Genomic DNA, 17,840 nt, shown 5'->3' on the forward strand with positions numbered 1-17,840 from the left:
TTTATTTGACTAAACTAGGCTTTAATGCTGTCTCCGGATCACTCTGGAGAGGCACAAACAACAGCTTTAGTCGCCGTTTCACAGTTCAACATCATACCACAATCGTGTGGGTTTTCCACTTTTTTTTGCTACATATAGAAACAAACATTGAACTCAACAGTACTAACTGTGGCCCATTCAGTTAACACTTACCTGACTTGCAGAATATCTAGGTAAGAATTCCTTCATACTGTGCAATGGGAATTGCTTTTTCTCTGCCTCCTTAGAGCCCAGGAACTTTGCAAAGTACAACATGTAACACAAAGCCAGCAGACTGGTGTACAGGATCTACGACACAAAAGATTTTTCAGAAAAAGCAGGTCCAAAATCAACAACTGAAGACTTGTAAACTAGTAAACCATTATTACACATGAAATTAAACTAGTAGTGAGAACGTATGTAAGCTGCCATAGCTAAAGTCTTCTTTTAAAAACACTAGTTTCCTGCCTGTCATCATAATCGCGTGGCATCACTCATTTTTAAAGTACACTCACCGGCCACTTTATTAGGTACACCTGTTCAACTGCTTAGTAACACAAACTGCTAATCAGCCAATCACATGGCAGCTACGCCATGCATGAAGTTCAAACCGAGCATCAGAATGAGGAAGAAAGGGGATTTCTTGGTTGTTGGTGCCAGATGGGCTGGTCTAAGTATTTCAAAAACTGCTGATACACTGGGATTTTTACACACAACCATCTCTAGGGTTTACAGAGAATGGTCCGAAAAAGAGAAAATATCCAGTGAGCGGCAGTTATGTGGATGAAAATGCCTTGTTGAGGTCAGAGGAGAATGGGCAGACTCATTTGAGATGATAGAAAGGCAACAGTAACTCAAATAACCACTTGTTACAACCAAGGTATGCAGAATACCATCTCTGAACATACAATACATCAAACCTTGAAGCAGATGGGCTACAGCAGCAGAAGACCACAGCAGGTGCCACTCCTGTCAGCTAAGAACAGGAAGCTACAATTCGAACAGGCTCACCAAATTTGGACAATAGAAGAATGGAATAATGTTGCCAGGTCTGATGAGTCTCGATTTCAGTTGCGACATTCAGATGGTAGAGTCAGAATTTGGCATAAATATGAAAGCATGGATCCAACCTGCCTTGTACCAACGGTTCAGAGTGGTGGTGGTGTAATGGTGTGCTGGGATATTTTCTTGCCACACTTTGGGCCCCTTGGTACTAACTGAGCATCATTTAAACACCTTAGCCTACCTGAGTATTGTTGCTGACCATGTCCATCACTTTATGACTACATTGTACCCATCTTCTGATGGCTCCTTCCAGCAGGATAATGCACCATGTCACAAAGCTCAATTATCTCAAACTGGTTTCTCGAACATGACAATGAGTTCACTGCTGCTGTAGCCCATCTGCTTCAAGGTTCGATGTGTTGTACGTTCAGAGATGGTATTCTGCATACCTTGGTCCTCCACATTTACCAGATCTCAATCAAATAGAGCACCTCTGGGATGTGGTGGAAAGGGAGATTCACATCATGTATGTGCAGCCAACAAAGAATTAAGGCAGTTCTGAAAGCATGCAAAAGGGGGTCTAGCCCGGTACTAGCAAGGTGTACCTAATAAAGTGGGCGGTGAGTGTATAAAATATCTATCTATATAAGTTAGTATCTCTCAAAAGTGAGTACACCCTTAAATTTTTGTAAATATTTTATTCTATCTTTTCATGTGACAACGCTGAAGAAATGACACTTTGCTACAATGTAAAGTAGTGAGTGTACAGCTTGTATAACAGTGTAAATTTGCTGTCCCCTCAAAATAACTCAACACACAGCCATTAATGTCTAAACCGTTGACAGCAAAAGTGAGTACACCCCTAAGTGAAAATGTCCAAATTGGGCCCAATTAGCCATTTTTCCTCCCCGGTGTCATGTGACTCCTTAATGTTACAAGGTCTCAGGTGTGAATGTGGAGCAGGTGTGTTAAATTTGGTGTTATCGCTCTCACTCTCTCATACTGGTCACTGGAAGTTCAACATGGCACCTCATCGCAAAGAACTCTCTGAGGATATGAAAGAAAGAATTGTTGCTCTACATAAAGATGGCCTAGGCTTTAAGAATAATGCCAAGAACCTGAAACGGAGCTGCAGCACAGTGGCCAAGACCATACAGCAATTTAACAGGACAGGTTCCACTCAGAACAGGCCTCGTCATGGTCAACCAAAGAGGTTGAGTGCACATGCTCAGCGTCATATCCAGAGGTTATCTTTGGAGAAATAGACGCATGAGTTCTGTCAACATTGCTGCAGAGGTTGAAGGGGTGGGGGGTCAGCCTGTCAGTGCTCAGACCATACGCCACACACTGCATCAAATTGGTCTGCATGGCTGTCATCCCAGAAGGAAGCCTTCTAAAGATGATGCATAAGAAAGCCTGCAAACAGTTTGCTGAAGACAAGCAGACTAAGGGCATGGATTACTGGAACCATGTCCTGTGGTCTGGTGAGACCAAGATAAATGTATTTGGTTCAGATGGTGTCAAGCGTGTGTGTGTGGTGAGGAGTACAAAGACAAGGGTGTCTTGCCTACAGTCAAGCATAGTGGTGGAAGTGTCATGGTCTGGGCCTTCATGAGTGAACCATAAATGCCAACATGTACTGTGACATACTGAAGCAGAGCATGATCCCCTCCCTTCAGAGACTGGGCCACAGGGCAGTATTCCAACACGATAACGACCCCAAACACACCTCCAGGACGACCACTGCCTTGCTAAAGAAGCTGAGGGTAAAGGTGATGGACTGGCCAAGCATGTCTCCAGACCTAAATCCTATTGAGCATCTGTGGGGCATCCTCAAATGGAAGGTGGAGCAGCGAAAGGTCTCTAACATCCACCAGGACCGTGATGTCATCATGGAGGAGTGGAAGAGGACTACAGTGGCAACCTGTAAAGCTCTGGTGAACTCCATGTCCAAGATGGTAAAGGCAGTGCTGGAAAATAATGGTGGCCACACAAAATATTGACACTTTGTGCCCAATTTGGACATTTTCACTTAGGGGTGTACTCACCTTTGTTGCCAGTGGTTTAGACATTAATGGCTGTGTGTTGAGTTATTTTGAGGGACAGCAAATTTACACTGTTATCCAAGCTGTACACTCACTACATTGTAGCAAAGTGTAATTTCTTTCATATATATATATAAAAAAACACACACACACACACACACACACACGTAAAACAGCTTCAACTCCTCTTGGAAGGCTGTCTGCAAGTTTTAGGAGAGTGTGTCTATGGGAATGTTTGATCATTCTTCCAGAAGCTCATTTGCGAGGTCAGGCACGAATGTGGATGAGAAAGCCTGGCTTGCATTCTCTGCTCTAATTCATCCCAAAGGTGTTCTATCTGGTTGGAGTCAGGACTCTGTGCAGGCCAGTCAATTTCCTACACCCAAAACTTGCTCAATCAGGGGAAGTGTCAGCACAAGTCTGATTATTGGAGGACAGGCAGGATGTTCTCCCAGCACAGCCAGAAAACTGACCATTTTGGGATGGATGTGCTTCCATGCCTAGTGTGGTCAGTTTTAAATAAGAACACTGGGGGACTGGCAGGATCACCAGGAAGGAATCAATTAAAAAAAAAGTATCCTATCATTTTTTTGTAACACAAGCACATGGTTCAACAGATACATATTAGGAATATGAAATGTTGGGGTAACATATTCTTTAAGTAAACAATTCAGAACTGGTAATGTCCTAATGTCACTTGCTGAAATTTGATTACAAAGAAGTAAAATGACGTATTATCACAAATGATTTCTAAAACTTCCTTACTTTTTACTTCCTTTTGCGATTAACATTTGTAAAGTATAACCAGGAGAGGTTTAATGCTATATAAACCAGCATTTCTCAACCTTTCTTTAGTCACAGCACCCTTTAAACAGAGCGACCAAGGATGCGGTGTAGGCCAGCTGTCTTAGCAACCGGTGATGTCACTCATGGTCTCCTAGCTGGTTTGTTGACATATTTTCCAATTTACTTCATTTTTGACAACACCGCTGATGAAACCACATGTGGCACCCTGGTTGAGAAAGGTGGATAATGGATATAAAAACAAACCACTTTTTTTGTTTGTCATTTAAGGATATTTCCCAATTAGACACATTAGATAATCGTCAATAATATAACAAGAACACCATTCAACACTAGAGTTTTACAACTTACTGTAATATCTGCTGACAGTATCTTATCTATCTTTGCACATTTTAATTGTTGATTTATTGTTTGGATGTGTATTTTAAAGCCCTGACGAAGGAAGCCCCCTTGGAACCACTGAAATGTGTTGGCTCGTTTCAATGAATGCATCAACAGATTCAATCAATCTAGACACTATTAAGTACACACATATATATATATACATACATACACAGGTGAAAGGACACCGGCCAAAAAAGCTTTCAGCTCCACTAAGCCGCAATTTTGTAGCAGGCTATGAGGAACGTAAAGAAAGGACCAGGTAGCAGCTTTACAAACGTGAAAAACAGAAGCTTGATGCTAAATAGCCCAGGAAGCACTGGCACTCCTGGTGGAATGGGCCTTGCCTGGGAAAGCATGAACCTTGCCCTTGATATCATAGGCCTAAGAAATATGCTGTATGAATCCACCTGGAAATGGTGGATCTAAAAGCAGCCTGACCCTTGCAAGGGCCCACAGGCAGAACATATGGAAAATAAGATTGTGGAAACCAAACTACAGTCTTCAGATAAAGTCAAACAGCTCTAACGGTATCCAGAGTGAAGCACCTTCTCCTTAGGTTGCTTACGACTAGGGCAACAAGATAGAAACACAATGACCTGATTCATGTGGAATGAACAAAGTAGGAAAGAGGACTGAAGCCTTAACACCACCTTATACTCATTAAGAACCAGGAAGGGTTCCTTGCAGGAAAGTGCAGCAAACTACAAGACCCTGCAAGTTGTGGAAATGGCAACCAAAAATACCACCTTTTGCGTATGGAGCGCCAAGGGAGTCTCTCAGCGAGGTTCAAAGGGAGAAGGCTGCAAAACACACAAGACCAAGTTAAGGTCCCAAGGGTGGCCACACAGGCACAACAATCCTTGTGACAACCTCCGCAAAGGCTTTAACCAAGGAAAGATATGCAGTAGGTCTTTGAAATAGAACAGCCAAGGCCAATGAACAGCCAAGGCTAATGGTACTTACAGTGATTGTAAAGTTTCATGTTTATTTTTTTTTTAAATAACAAACATGTTGTTATACTTACCTACACTGTGCAACTTTTGCACAGTGTGGCCCCGATTATCCTCTTCTGGGTTCCCACGGTGGCTCTCGCGACTCCTCCTGTCATCAGATAACCCCATAGGAGAAGCGCTCTCCCGGGGGGGTTACCTTGCCCCCCCCGGCGCCCGCATCATTGGATTTGATTGACAGCAGCGGGAGCCATTGGCTGTGCTGCTATCAATCTAGCCAATCAAGTGTCGGGACCCCGTACAGAGAGGGAGAGCGCGTCTCCGCCGAGGGGTTGAAGGGGCTCAGGTAAGTAAAATGGGGGGGGGGGGGTCTAGGGAGCCGGTCACTGCCAGAAGTTTTTTCACCCTTTAAAGGCTAGAGACATTGCCACACCACACTGGAGAAAAGCCAAAATACGTCCCACAGCATACAGTCAAGAATGAAACTTACAAGCCTCATACTAGGTGAGGTAAGCCTTCCATATATGTCGGTACAACTTCCTAGAGGTTGACTTTTTGCCCTGCGGAGGCTAGGGATTGCAGAGTCAGAAACAGCCCTCTCCCTCTGGACTTGGGCTTTAACAAGCATGCCATTAAGGCTAGTGACTGTAAAGCAGGATGGTAGATCGGACCCTGCAGTAGCAAATCTTGTCTATCTGGAAGAGCCCACAGTTTGTATGCTTAGAAATTCATGATCTGCGTATACCATGGTTTTCTTTGCCAGACAGGCACTATCAAAATCACAAGAATGCCCTCTACCTTTATTCTGCACAACAGGCAAGGGAATAGCTATAGTGTAGGCAGGGCATAAATCAGGGAAAACTGATCCCAAGGAACTACCAAGGCATCTATTGCAAATGCCGGAGAATCCATGGGAGTGGAACACAAATCTATCTAGTTTGCTATTCGATCTGGACACAAAAAAAGGACTTGGGATCTAGCGTTCCCCACCGCAGGCAAATCTCTACGAACACTTCTGGGTGAATGAGCCATTCTTCTGGATTCAGCTGCTGATGGCTGAGAAAATCCACCTGTCAGTCTTTCATGCCCAGGAATATGCATGGCAGAGAGGGCTGGAACTTGAAGTTCTGCCCAAGACAAGATCATATCTGCTTCTTCCTGAGCAGGATGGCTTCTTAACCCTTCCTAATGGTTGATGTATCCTACAGTCATAGCACTGTCCAACTCACTCTGACGGGAAGACCCCAAAAGGTAGACAGACCAATGTAGAAGAGTTAGCTGGATTGCCTGAATTTCCAGGATGCTGATCGGCAACTTCTGCTCCTTAGAGAAACCACAATCCCTAAACCAAGAGGCTCTCCTGTACATCTCCCTGGCCCGACGCGCTTTCATCTGTCGTCATTACCTTCCAATTCATCAGAAGGAAGTATTTTCTGCTATCCAGCATCAGCGTGGATATCCACCATTCCACAGCACACCCATGAAAGCTGCCTTACAGAGTCTTCCAAGGCATCCACCGAGAAACTCTAGCCTTTTGGAAAGTCTTCCAGGAGCTGCCAATTGGCAGGATCTTCCAGGTCTGATTTCCTGGAATGGAGAATACGCTTCACCTGGACTTGGCAAATTTCCCTTGGCAGCCTGCAGAACTGCTCCTACCAGAGAGGATGCTTTAAAGTGGGCCTCTAACCTCTTATTCGTGGCATCTTTAAAAAGACCAGGCCCTCATCCATCTGGACTGTCCTATTTAAAGTGTTTGTTACCCGAAAAAAATAAAATAAATAAAATAAAATGTATCCTGTTCCCTTAAAGCATTAATAACAGCACAGTGCTTGTGCTGTGTAATTTGGCCCCTTCTATCACCTAAAATACCTGGCTGATCCTGCCTGGTTCTGCCCTCCCCTCTGTAAACTGACCAAGGTATATCATGGCTGCTGAGCCCTGACAATGTGGTCAGTTTACGTGTCTCCATCATCCGCAGCTCTACTCTCTGCTCTCCTGTGTCCCGCTCTGTCCTGCTCCCCCCTTCCCCTCCCTGCCTGTCAGCTCTGTGCACGCCATGATCCTCCCCTCCTGCTGCTTTCATATCTATAGTATAAGCATGTCATCCCCTCTGTTAAACAACATTATGTGTCCCTGTGCCTTTGCTGTATAAAACAAATGCAGATTATACCTTCTATCAGAGCATCTCCCGGCGCTCACGTGACTCCTCTGCCAAAAAGTCACGTGAGTACTGGGAGACGCTCCGATATAAGGTATAATTGCCATTTTTTTGTTTATACAGCACAGGCACAGGGACACATAATGTTATCTAACAGAGGGGATGGCATGCTTATATTATAGTGGCTCAACAACCGCTTTAAGTATGAAATACTCAAGTCAACAGTCAGAGAACCCCAAATTTTGTAGAATTCCTGCTCCACGGACCACTGTAAGTATAATAATTTGGTGGTGAAAACACCTTGTGCGAGTTGACCCAATTAGCATACATCAGTTCCTGTAAATGATGGTGCAGTAGAAAAGACTTGGGAAATCTTGGTGGTTTCCAGTACCCAAAACCTGTGACTTAGGGGAAGCGGATTCCAGCAGCTGTAAAACAGTTAGTCCACACCACACCACATCCACCATGAAGTGTAGTGTAGTGGTCTTCTGTGTTTGAGAAAACTTTGGACCCTGAGATTCCTACTGAGAGGACAGTGTCCAGGTACAGTTCCTCTTGGTCTATTATCTGTAGCAGCCCATTTGGACAGTCCTACCTCTTTATCAGAGAGATACACGAAAGTCTACCCATACAGTCACTAGCCCAAAACAGACTTAGTGGAGCTATAAGGGGTTATGCCTGGATTCCAGAGTGAATTCGCTGGATTCCAGTGTCAATTCAGCTGAAGGTGATAGCCTAACCAAACCAAAGGAGTCATGAATATGAACTCCTCTGTATCCCGGGATGTATGATTAAAATTTACAACATTTCTAAAAGGAAAGAAATTTACAAACAAATTATATGATAACTTCCAGATATTTTTAAAAGCATTGTGGATTTCTTTTGATTACAGACATATGCCTTACCTGAGTGAATGAAAATATGAGAAGTCCCCATTGAGGAAACAGAAGCACCAGAATTACAGTGACTGAACAACGTAGAATAATTGCAAGACTCTCAGCAACCACCTGGCAAAAAAAATAAACAATTTAAACTACCAGTAAGGCCATCAAGCGAATTCCTACCGCTGGAAACACAGGAATGCGAACAATTGTGGCCGCTCAGCCTGTGCCTAGCGACAGATGACCAGCCTTGGAAGCAGATTGCCTCAAGGACCGATCATCAGTTATAGCTTACATGGATGTAGGACAGACACCCAGTACTGTAAATTGTTGTTGAGGTGACTCACAATTCAATTTCTGTAAGTAATGCCTATACTTATGAGTAAAAAACGTTGGTCACATACATTATACTACAATATTGCTGTTTCTTAATAGTTGGATCAAACTTGTATGGATCAAAGAAATCCTGATGAAGCGAAAAGTATTGATACTACATTGGGTGCTACATCCATATAACACATAACTGTATACACTTTATAGGTCATTTTATATCTTTTATACATTTACAATCTTGATAATGATTATTTTTATGGCATTTATTACAATAAAAATCATATTATATTGGTAGCATCTTTTTATATTTGTATAATGTCTTATGTCTCCCTGGCAGCACACTGAAAGTCCTTATATTTATATTAGTTTAGTTCTGTGTTACAACATGGATTGCACCCCCATGAAAGGATATTTATGATGCTCTTGATCAGCCTCTTTCACCTGGGGTACCGCAGCACTACATCTGCCAATCTGTGTGGGTGCCATTTAGAATTAACACCACCCCTGCTTGTCTGCTAAAGAGAGGTGTGTTAGGCTGCGTGTCAGAAATGCATGCATTCCCTGACTTACAGTAATGTGAACCAAGCCTCAGACTGAAAATACATTTCAAGGGCACTCTGACTGGACAAAGATTCAGGTACACTGCTCTAGATTCTACTGCCTGATAATTAATGGAGGGTGAAATGGGGGAAGATGGGGTGGGGGGGGGGTTAGTGCAAGTAATAAAGTGTTTCCCATGGTACAATCAACCAATGTCAATTATAGTACTGTTTGTACTACTACTAAAAAAAAAAAAAAAAATGATATGCACAAGTGCAAAATGTGACAATGATTTAAAGTGCTTGGTCGCCAATGCCAGAAGTCTGCCAAGCAAAAATGGAGTTGGAAACTTTAAAGCATGAAGAGAACTATGACTGAATTGTCATTGCTGAATCTTGGCTTCATTCTTCATATGAATGAGTTAATAATATTCCTGGCTAAGCTCTCTTTCGTTAGACATGGTAGAAATGAAAGATGGTGGTGTCTGTCTCTACGATCTCAAAGTGAGTGCAAAAGAAGACCTTACTGATATAGAATGTGATGAGGCTGAAGCGTTAGAGCCCTTTCACACTGGGGCGGGGGCGGCGTCGGCGGTAAAACGTCGCTATTATTAGCGGCGTTTTACCGTCGGTATGCGGCCGCTAGCGGGGCGGTTTCACCCCCCGCTAGCGGCCGAGAAAGGGTTAAATACCACCGCAAAGCGCCTCTGCACTCCGTAAGATGTTTAAAGCTTGGAATATTTTTTTTATAACCTAACCCTGCTTTAAACTTCTCCACAACTTTATCCTTGACCTGTCTGGTGTGTTCCTTGGCCTTCATGTTGCTGTTTGTTCACAAAGGTTCTCTAACATACCTCTGAGGGCTTCACGGAGCAGCTGTATTTATCCTGAGATTAAATTACACACAGGTGTACTCTATTTACTAATTAGGTGACTTCTGAAGGCTATTGGTTCCACTAGATTTTAGTTAGTGGTATCAGAGTAAAGGGGGCTGAATACAAATGCACGCCACACTTTTCAGATATTTGTAAAAAAAAAAAAAAAAAAAAAATTTAAAACCGTTTATCATTTTCCTTCCACTTGACAATTATGTGCCACTTTGTGTTGGTCCATCACAAAAAATACATTTACGTTTTTGGTTGTAACAGGACTGTATGAATACTTTTTCAAGGCACTGTATATATCTATATAAAATATCAGTTTATATACTTACATACCTTTAGCCTTACGAAAAGATGAGCTTGTGCAAGTACCCAAAATGGTTCTGCTATAAGTTCCACCACAGCAGACACTCCAAAAGCCAAAACGCTGGTGCCATAATGTGGGATAATTTCAGGGTCCGGGACTTCCAAGACTCTAAGCCATATCCACCCTAGAATGAACGACCAGCCGATTCCTAATGGAACACTAAAACCATTGCACAACAAAGTATGTCAGACTATAGATGACCTATGATTATTTTCAAATGGTCAGGTGGGAAATGTATGCTCTTTAATTAAAGCAATGCAAGAAAGCTGGCATCATAGTGCATATAATAACCAATTGGTAACATTTTGCAACATTCATGATTTCACAGAAGAATTAGGATACATACTTTCTACTATACCTATATTTTATAAGTACATTTTCTTATCCTTTGTCCTAATATAGCTCACTACATAAATACAACATTTAAATAACCCTAAAGAAGATGACTATTTGTAACAATATTGGGGATGTCTCTGTCTCTTCTACATATCAGCACAGGCTACCTACCATGTTTCCCCAAAAATAAGTCCGGGTCTTATATTAATTTTGGCAACAAAAGGCACAGTAGGGCTTATTTTTGGGGTAGGTCTTACCATGTAATGTGCTGTGTTAAAATGCTTAAAAAATCCTATAATCCACTATATTACAGTAGTATATAATGTACAATGTGTGTGTTTCTGTAATATAATTGTGTCAAATACCTTTGTTACAGCGCTTCCATCACCCGCTGGAGCTCTCTTCCCTGCTTCCATCACTGCATGGGGGAGGGGGGGGGGGGAGAAAATTCTGACCGTGTGTACGCGCCATAATAGAGTGGAGTATAGGATTTCACAAGCATTTTAAACTAGGGCTTATTTTCAGGGTAGGGCTTATATTGCAGCCCTCCTGGAAAATAACAGTAGGTCTTATTTTCGGGGAAACAGGGTATGCCTAATGATAAATCCTGTTTTGATCTGTATAATCTTATTCTCTTAGACACAGCTTTTTAATTATTTGCCTAATAAAATCCTTTGTGCATTATAGCGTACTGGGTATTTTTGTGTCCCATTATCAAATTAAATAGTCTCTCAAAATAGGATCTACGGGAAAGATCAATGGTTCTATAAAGCGAACCAAGGAGACAACTGTCAAGAACAAGCACTGACAGAAAAGGCTGTGGCAATACAAAATACTTAAAAAATAAGGACGTAGTTCATGAAAAGCCACAAAGTAATATATTCTGTCATTCAACATGACCTTGATCTAAATACAGTAGATAGCTAGGTCAGTAAATAAAAGTCAACAGAATACAATAACTTGACTTGAATGACAAGGATATGCTTGCATTTTCAGCAATGGAATCTGACAGCACAGCCCGGAGACATTTCAGTGGTGATACTCACGCAAGCCAGGTGAGGTGTATAGTATGTGTCCAGCTCTGCCGGGTGGAGTGGCTCAGGCAAGCTCTTCGAAAGGCTTCTCGGGCAAGGAACACTACTGTGGTATATAATAGGGTCAGCCTAAAAAAAAAAAAAAAAAAAAAATATGATCAATAAAAAAACAAATACTTTAACAACTACTGTATTTTATTTCTAAAGTGGAACAGCAATAATAACCTGAAAGAGGTTCACATTCTTCCCCACTCTTTTCAAAACTAAGAGAAAAAAAAAAAAAAGAAGGTTGGCTGGAGTTCCACTTTAACCTTTTCATGTGTGGAGGTTATCAAAAAACTTTTGTGACCATACCAAAATTTTGAAGTTTTAAAAAGGGAGAAAAAGTAGGGCCAAAACTCTTTTGGTCCTACTTCTCCTGGGGATCACAGGAGTGTACTTTTTCTGCACTCCTAAAAGCTCACTGTTGGCTGATATCACTCAGCCGGTCCAGACTCTGGGTGGATCCCGACATTAAATTCGGATTCTCTCCAGATGCCTGGAATACCTGAGAGCCTGAGCCAGCTGCTCCTGTCCCCTCTACAGCCCAGCATTCCAGTGAAAGCTGGAGGGACAGAGCAGAGAGCGGTGACTAAAAGTCACCACCTCTCTGTTTACTGAAATCTGAGAACTGAGAGATCAATTGTGTTTGATTGCTCAGTTCTTGGTGTAGAGGTGGCAGGGGACAAATGCAGCATCAAATCAATGCTGCATCAACCTGAGTATAAATGTTTGTTTTTCTTTAATCCCAAACTTCTCTTTTAATATGCATTTGTTTTAGGATACATGGGGGATATTTACTAAAACTGGAGAGTGCAAAATCTGGTGCAGCTCTGTATAGAAACCAACCAGCTTCCAGGTTTTTTGTCAAAGCTTAATTATTATTATACAGGACTTGTATAGCGCCAACAGTTTACGCAGCGCTTTACAGCTTGAGGGTAGACAGTACAAATACAATATACTTTAATACGGTAGGAATCAGAGGGCCCTGCTCCTTAACTGAACAAGCTGAAGTTAGAAGCTGATTAGCTACCATGCACAGCTTCAGCAGATTCTGTGTGCTCTAGTTTTAGTAAATCTCTCCTATTGGGTCTTAATTTAGTCATTCGTTTTAAATAATAACCTAAATACATTTTTTTTGCTACATTAAGCAGAAAAATGGACAAAAATGCAATTCTCATTTAGGGCTTGCACCGTGTTCCAAACACACTGGGTATGACCCCAAACATAGATCGCAAACCCAGTACGTTTGCCTGCACCGGATTGCCTGGTACCAATAAATAAATGGGCTGATATTCTCCACCTTCCTGTGCAATTCCAGTGTGAACAAGCACTTAATGTGTTTTGTATTCTTTTTACTAATTTAAATATTTACAATAAGAATCAGTAAGAATCTTTTTTTAGATCCCTTTCACAATGATGGACCGATTGGGCCTACCTGTCAGTTTGACAGGTGGACCCGATCGGACCATTCATTTCGCTCTATGGAAAGGTGGATGTCAGCTGACACCCACCAGCATCCAACATCGATCCTGTCTGCTAAAAACAGACGGATGAGGATTATTCCCCATCTGTCTGGCGGATCGGATTGGATGACATTTAGATGGAAACAGACAGGCAGTCCCTTTCTCATCCAACACCCATAGAGGACAGCAGGCTATGTCTGCTTTGTATTAGCAAAGCGGACACGGACCTGTCATCTACCTGCTCAGCGGGGATCAGCGGAGAGATCCCCTGCTGAGTGGGCTGATCTGTTGGCGTGAAAGGGGGTCTTAGCCTGAATACAGAGACCCCAAATATGCTAAGGTGTTGACACATATGTGAATGCTAGATCATCCCTGAACAGTTGCATATATATATATATTTTTTTTTTTTTTTTTTTCTTTAGCATTAGAGGTATAGTTGCATATATTTTAAATTTGTTTAGACTGTACTGTGCTCCCAGTTCAATGCATGTACTACAAGAATAATTAAAAAAAAAAAATCCAAAATTTACTTGAAACATTAAGATAAATCTAAGGGACCAGAGGAATCCCTCTGGTGCCTTATAGGGGGTCGACCAATATAGTTTTTTCAGGGTCAATACCGATTTTTCGGCCGCCTTTCAGGCTGATAGTCGATATCAGGTGCCGATATTTTGTACATCACCATCACCTGCCACCATATGCAGCATGTCACTTGCAACTGTCATCTGCCACCCATATGCAGCTTGCCACCATCACCTGCCACCTAGATGCAGCAAGTCACTTGCCTCCGTCACCTGCCACCCATATGCAGTATGTCACTATTTACACTACTTTTGGCAGCCTCTCTCCTGCGGCGTCCGAGCGAGTAAACTTCCACATGCAGGTGGGCGTACGGTGAGAGATGACGTAGCTATCTCTCTGTTCGCCCTTGGCTCCAGCTCTGTGAAGAGTAGCCTTAGCGTAGGGGTGGAACAGCGGTGATGCCAGGCGGGCAGTGAGAGATGATGTCATCTCTCTGCTGCCCCACTGACAGAGATTGGCAGAGAGCGCCGCACGGGGACAGGGGGAGGAGGTCTGACCAATATCGGTAATACCGGTAATATCGGTAATGTGAAAATCTGCCCCCGATAATCGGCCGGCCCCTAACATGTTTAATGTTAATAAGGCAGTGCGGCTTCCATATAGATGCAAATATATGCTACCAACACCTCTGTTTTTAATACATAAGGGTTTATTTATAAAATAAAAAAAAATTGATGTGCAAATGTCTCAGCATTTGCACAGATATTGTGCCCCCATAACGTTTGTATTTTGTGTGAAATGTTTTCTATTTCCTACGATCTTTAGCTTCATCTAGAGGCCATAATGTGGTGTTTTCATGTTTTTGGCACTTCAGGAAAATACCGCATTGGGACACTAGTTGGAGCTGACGGTCATAGGAAATAAACAGAGAATGACATTTCACACATGATATGCACATTACTGGAATTAATTGTGATGTCTCTCCGCAAATGCTGAGAAAGTTGCTAAAATGTTTTTTTCTTATAAATGTTGCAGATAGTGTTTAACCTCCTCCCGCCTGGCCACAATATTTCAATATAGCCGGACAGGAAATGTGTTGAGTTGAGAGGACGTACTGGTACATCCTCTCACTATAGCTGCCCTCGAGTGCCCTTGAGAGCTCTGTACCATGTGATCGCAGTGACCAATCACAGTGATCATAAACATAAACAAAGGCTGCATGTTGCAGCTATTGGCTCTCCTTCCTATCACATAGAGAGTGGTATGAGAGGAAATCAATCTGTGCTTGCAGTGAGTTACGGTCTCATTTTGCTGTTAGACACACACCACAGCAGCCATCTACATTGCCCCGATTGCTAGCCAAATCAGTGAAACTGTTACACACCAGTGCAGCCATTCATTGTGTCCCTAATTACTAGCTACACCTGTCCCAGTGTCACTAGTGCTGCCGGCAAAACCTGTCCCAGTGTCACCAGTACTGTCAGCAACACCTGTACCAGTGTCATCACTGCAGCCATAAAACATCTCTACCAGTGTTACCGTCACACAAGTACCATGTCACGAATGCAGCCAGTAGTATCTGTACCAGCATCAGACTAGTGCAAACCTGCAACTGTGTACCTGATCATTTTCACACCAAGTACAGTGTCACCAGAATGCCCAAAAAAATGTCCAAAAAAAAGTACACAAGCGAGGAGGCCTTTCAGATTCTGGAGCACGCAGAAGACAGTAGTGGGGTGGAACTCTATGAGATTCAGATTCTGAATTGAACCTGTGGCAAGCAATAGTTCAGTAATGATTCAGAGGATCAGATGTTCTGAACAGCAGAAGACAACCACCAGCAGTGCAGTACATCCTTGGGAAGTGGCAAGCACCAGCAGCGCAGTACACCTGGATAAAAGGCCAAGTACAAGTCGTGGGGTGTCACATCAGCCATCAAGGATTTGGGCCCATACTAGTGTCCTGGTAATGCTGTATAACAATGTCAATTGCCCAAGAAAGGGAGAGGAGCGAGGCATCAGACTTGCCCAAAAACTACAGGTGGTCTATCTTGCAATAAAGCAGCGTATATCATGTGAAGGTTATCCTAATGGCATCTTCATGGCTCCATGGAGAGCAAGTTAGATCACCTGTAGTTTGTCCTGTGTTGGGTAAGTCTGGCGCCTCCCTCCTCTCCCCTTCATGGGCAATGCCCCTTCCATGGCTGCTTAAGTGCCACCTTGGAATCTAATAACAAAAAATGTCAATAGCAACAATGCTAATTAGAAGTAAGGATTCCTATTGATAGATAAGGACCTAGCTTATATATAAAAAGAATTGGGCAGCACTCCTGCAGAAGAAGCCGTTGCCGGCAAAATATATAGATGAAACAGTGTAGCCTATACGGAAGAAACAACTAATTGTAAAGTTCTGCTGTATATGGATAATGTATTTTTAACATGTTTTTAAACACCTCCCACCCAGCCACTGCACATATACGGCCGGGTTGGCGCTTCCTCCTTCTGAGTGGATGTTCAGGAACGTCCCTCAGAAGCAGGGGTATCGCGTGCCCGCTCATAGGCACAATCCCGATGCACTCGTGTCACTCGGACAAGGCGCATCTCCGATCGGCAGGGCGGCTCTATGATTGGCCCTCCTGATCAAATGACGGCTGTGTCCAATCACAGTCTTCATGTGATGTAAATAGAGAGCCGGTTACTAGGCGATCGGCTCTCCTCTCCTCACACGGAAGTTGTCAGTGAGGAGAGGAGAGCGGATCACTGAAGCCAGCTGGTGATCAATGAATATGAGCTGTTTTTACACACTGATCACCGGCCCAGTGTCCCCACACAATGTAAAATCACAACGTCCCCAAAATCGTGTCCCCACTACAACACTGTCCCCTCACATGTCCCCACACAGTAAAAACACCTGCCCCCCACATATGTAACAGTAAAATCATATGTCCCAATGATCATCTGCGCACATCTGTACATGATCATCTGCGTACATATGCCCGTAATCACACAAACTAATTATTATACAATTAACGTGGTTTTTTTTTTACCAAAGACATGTAGCAGAATACATTTTGTTTACATTTATGACAAAATTAGATTTCATTGGATTTCTTTTAAAACAGTAGAAAATATTGGTTTTTTTTGTTTTTTTTAATTTACGCTCTTTTTTTTGCTTATATCACAAAAAATATAAAACAGATTTGTGAATAAATACCACCAAAATAAAGCTCTATTTGTGTGAATAAAATGATAAATTTCATTTGGATATAGTGTTGCATGACCGCGCAATTCTTATTGAAAATGCAAGAGCGCTGAAAGCTGAAAATTGGCCTGGGAAGGAAGGGGCGAAAGTGCCCAGTATTGAAGTGGTTAATGTATGTGAAATAAAATTATTTTAATTTCTTTTTAAGAACAAATTGTGTTTTGGCACCCTAACAATCCCAATATGCTATGATTGGAATGAAATATTACATTTAAGGGATGCGGTGTAGAGAAAGGTCTTAGACCATAAGAGTCACCTCATTGTTCAGCAGCACTTAAAGGAGAAGTCCAGCCAAAGCTCGTTTAGCTGGACTTTTCCTATGCATCACAGGAGTGCAATTTGTTTTGCACTCCTGTGATCCGTTTTCAGCAGAGAGTGGACTGAAGTCTGCTCTCTGCTGACGTCACAGAAATCAGTCCAGGCCCCACATCATCCCGACAATGGAAGTCTGGATCCGCCAGATGCCTGGACTGACACCCGTCTCAGCCTGTCAGCGAGCCGCTGAGAGCATGAGACGGCCGCTTCTTACCCCTCCACAGCTCAGTGCTCCAGTGAGTGAAAAGGACAGTCAGCAGCTCTCTGCTCAGAAAGCTGTGATAACCAAGCCATCGGCGGTGCTCAATCGCTCGGTTCTCAGAGCAGAGGCACAGGGGGACATATTAACAGAGGGGGAATGGAGTGCTGACAGGTGCTGCTGGTAGGTAGATAAGGGGCAGTAGCGTGGGGGATAAGATATGTCCAGGGGGTAATAAACAGTTAAAAACAGTTAAAGATGGTTAAGGCTTCTATGATGAGCGGCAGCCGGCTTGTCAGAGTA

General features: G+C 42.8%; 1 protein-coding gene across 1 annotated transcript in view; it reads right to left on the reverse strand.

Annotated features, from left to right (window-relative positions):
- The window catches only part of RFT1 (RFT1 glycolipid translocator homolog), a 66,831-nt gene that overhangs the window by 45,649 nt on the left and 3,342 nt on the right, over positions 1-17,840 (reverse strand). The window contains exons 3-6 of the mRNA XM_073592510.1: positions 11,748-11,864; positions 10,335-10,524; positions 8,270-8,371; positions 193-327 (exon numbers count right to left, since the gene is read on the reverse strand). Of these exons, the coding sequence (XP_073448611.1) occupies positions 193-327; positions 8,270-8,371; positions 10,335-10,524; positions 11,748-11,864 (544 nt within the window). The remainder of the gene's footprint in view (positions 1-192; positions 328-8,269; positions 8,372-10,334; positions 10,525-11,747; positions 11,865-17,840) is intronic.

The sequence above is a fragment of the Aquarana catesbeiana genome, linkage group LG07 (assembly GCF_042186555.1).
Source record: "Aquarana catesbeiana isolate 2022-GZ linkage group LG07, ASM4218655v1, whole genome shotgun sequence".
Lineage (NCBI taxonomy): Eukaryota > Metazoa > Chordata > Amphibia > Anura > Ranidae > Aquarana > Aquarana catesbeiana.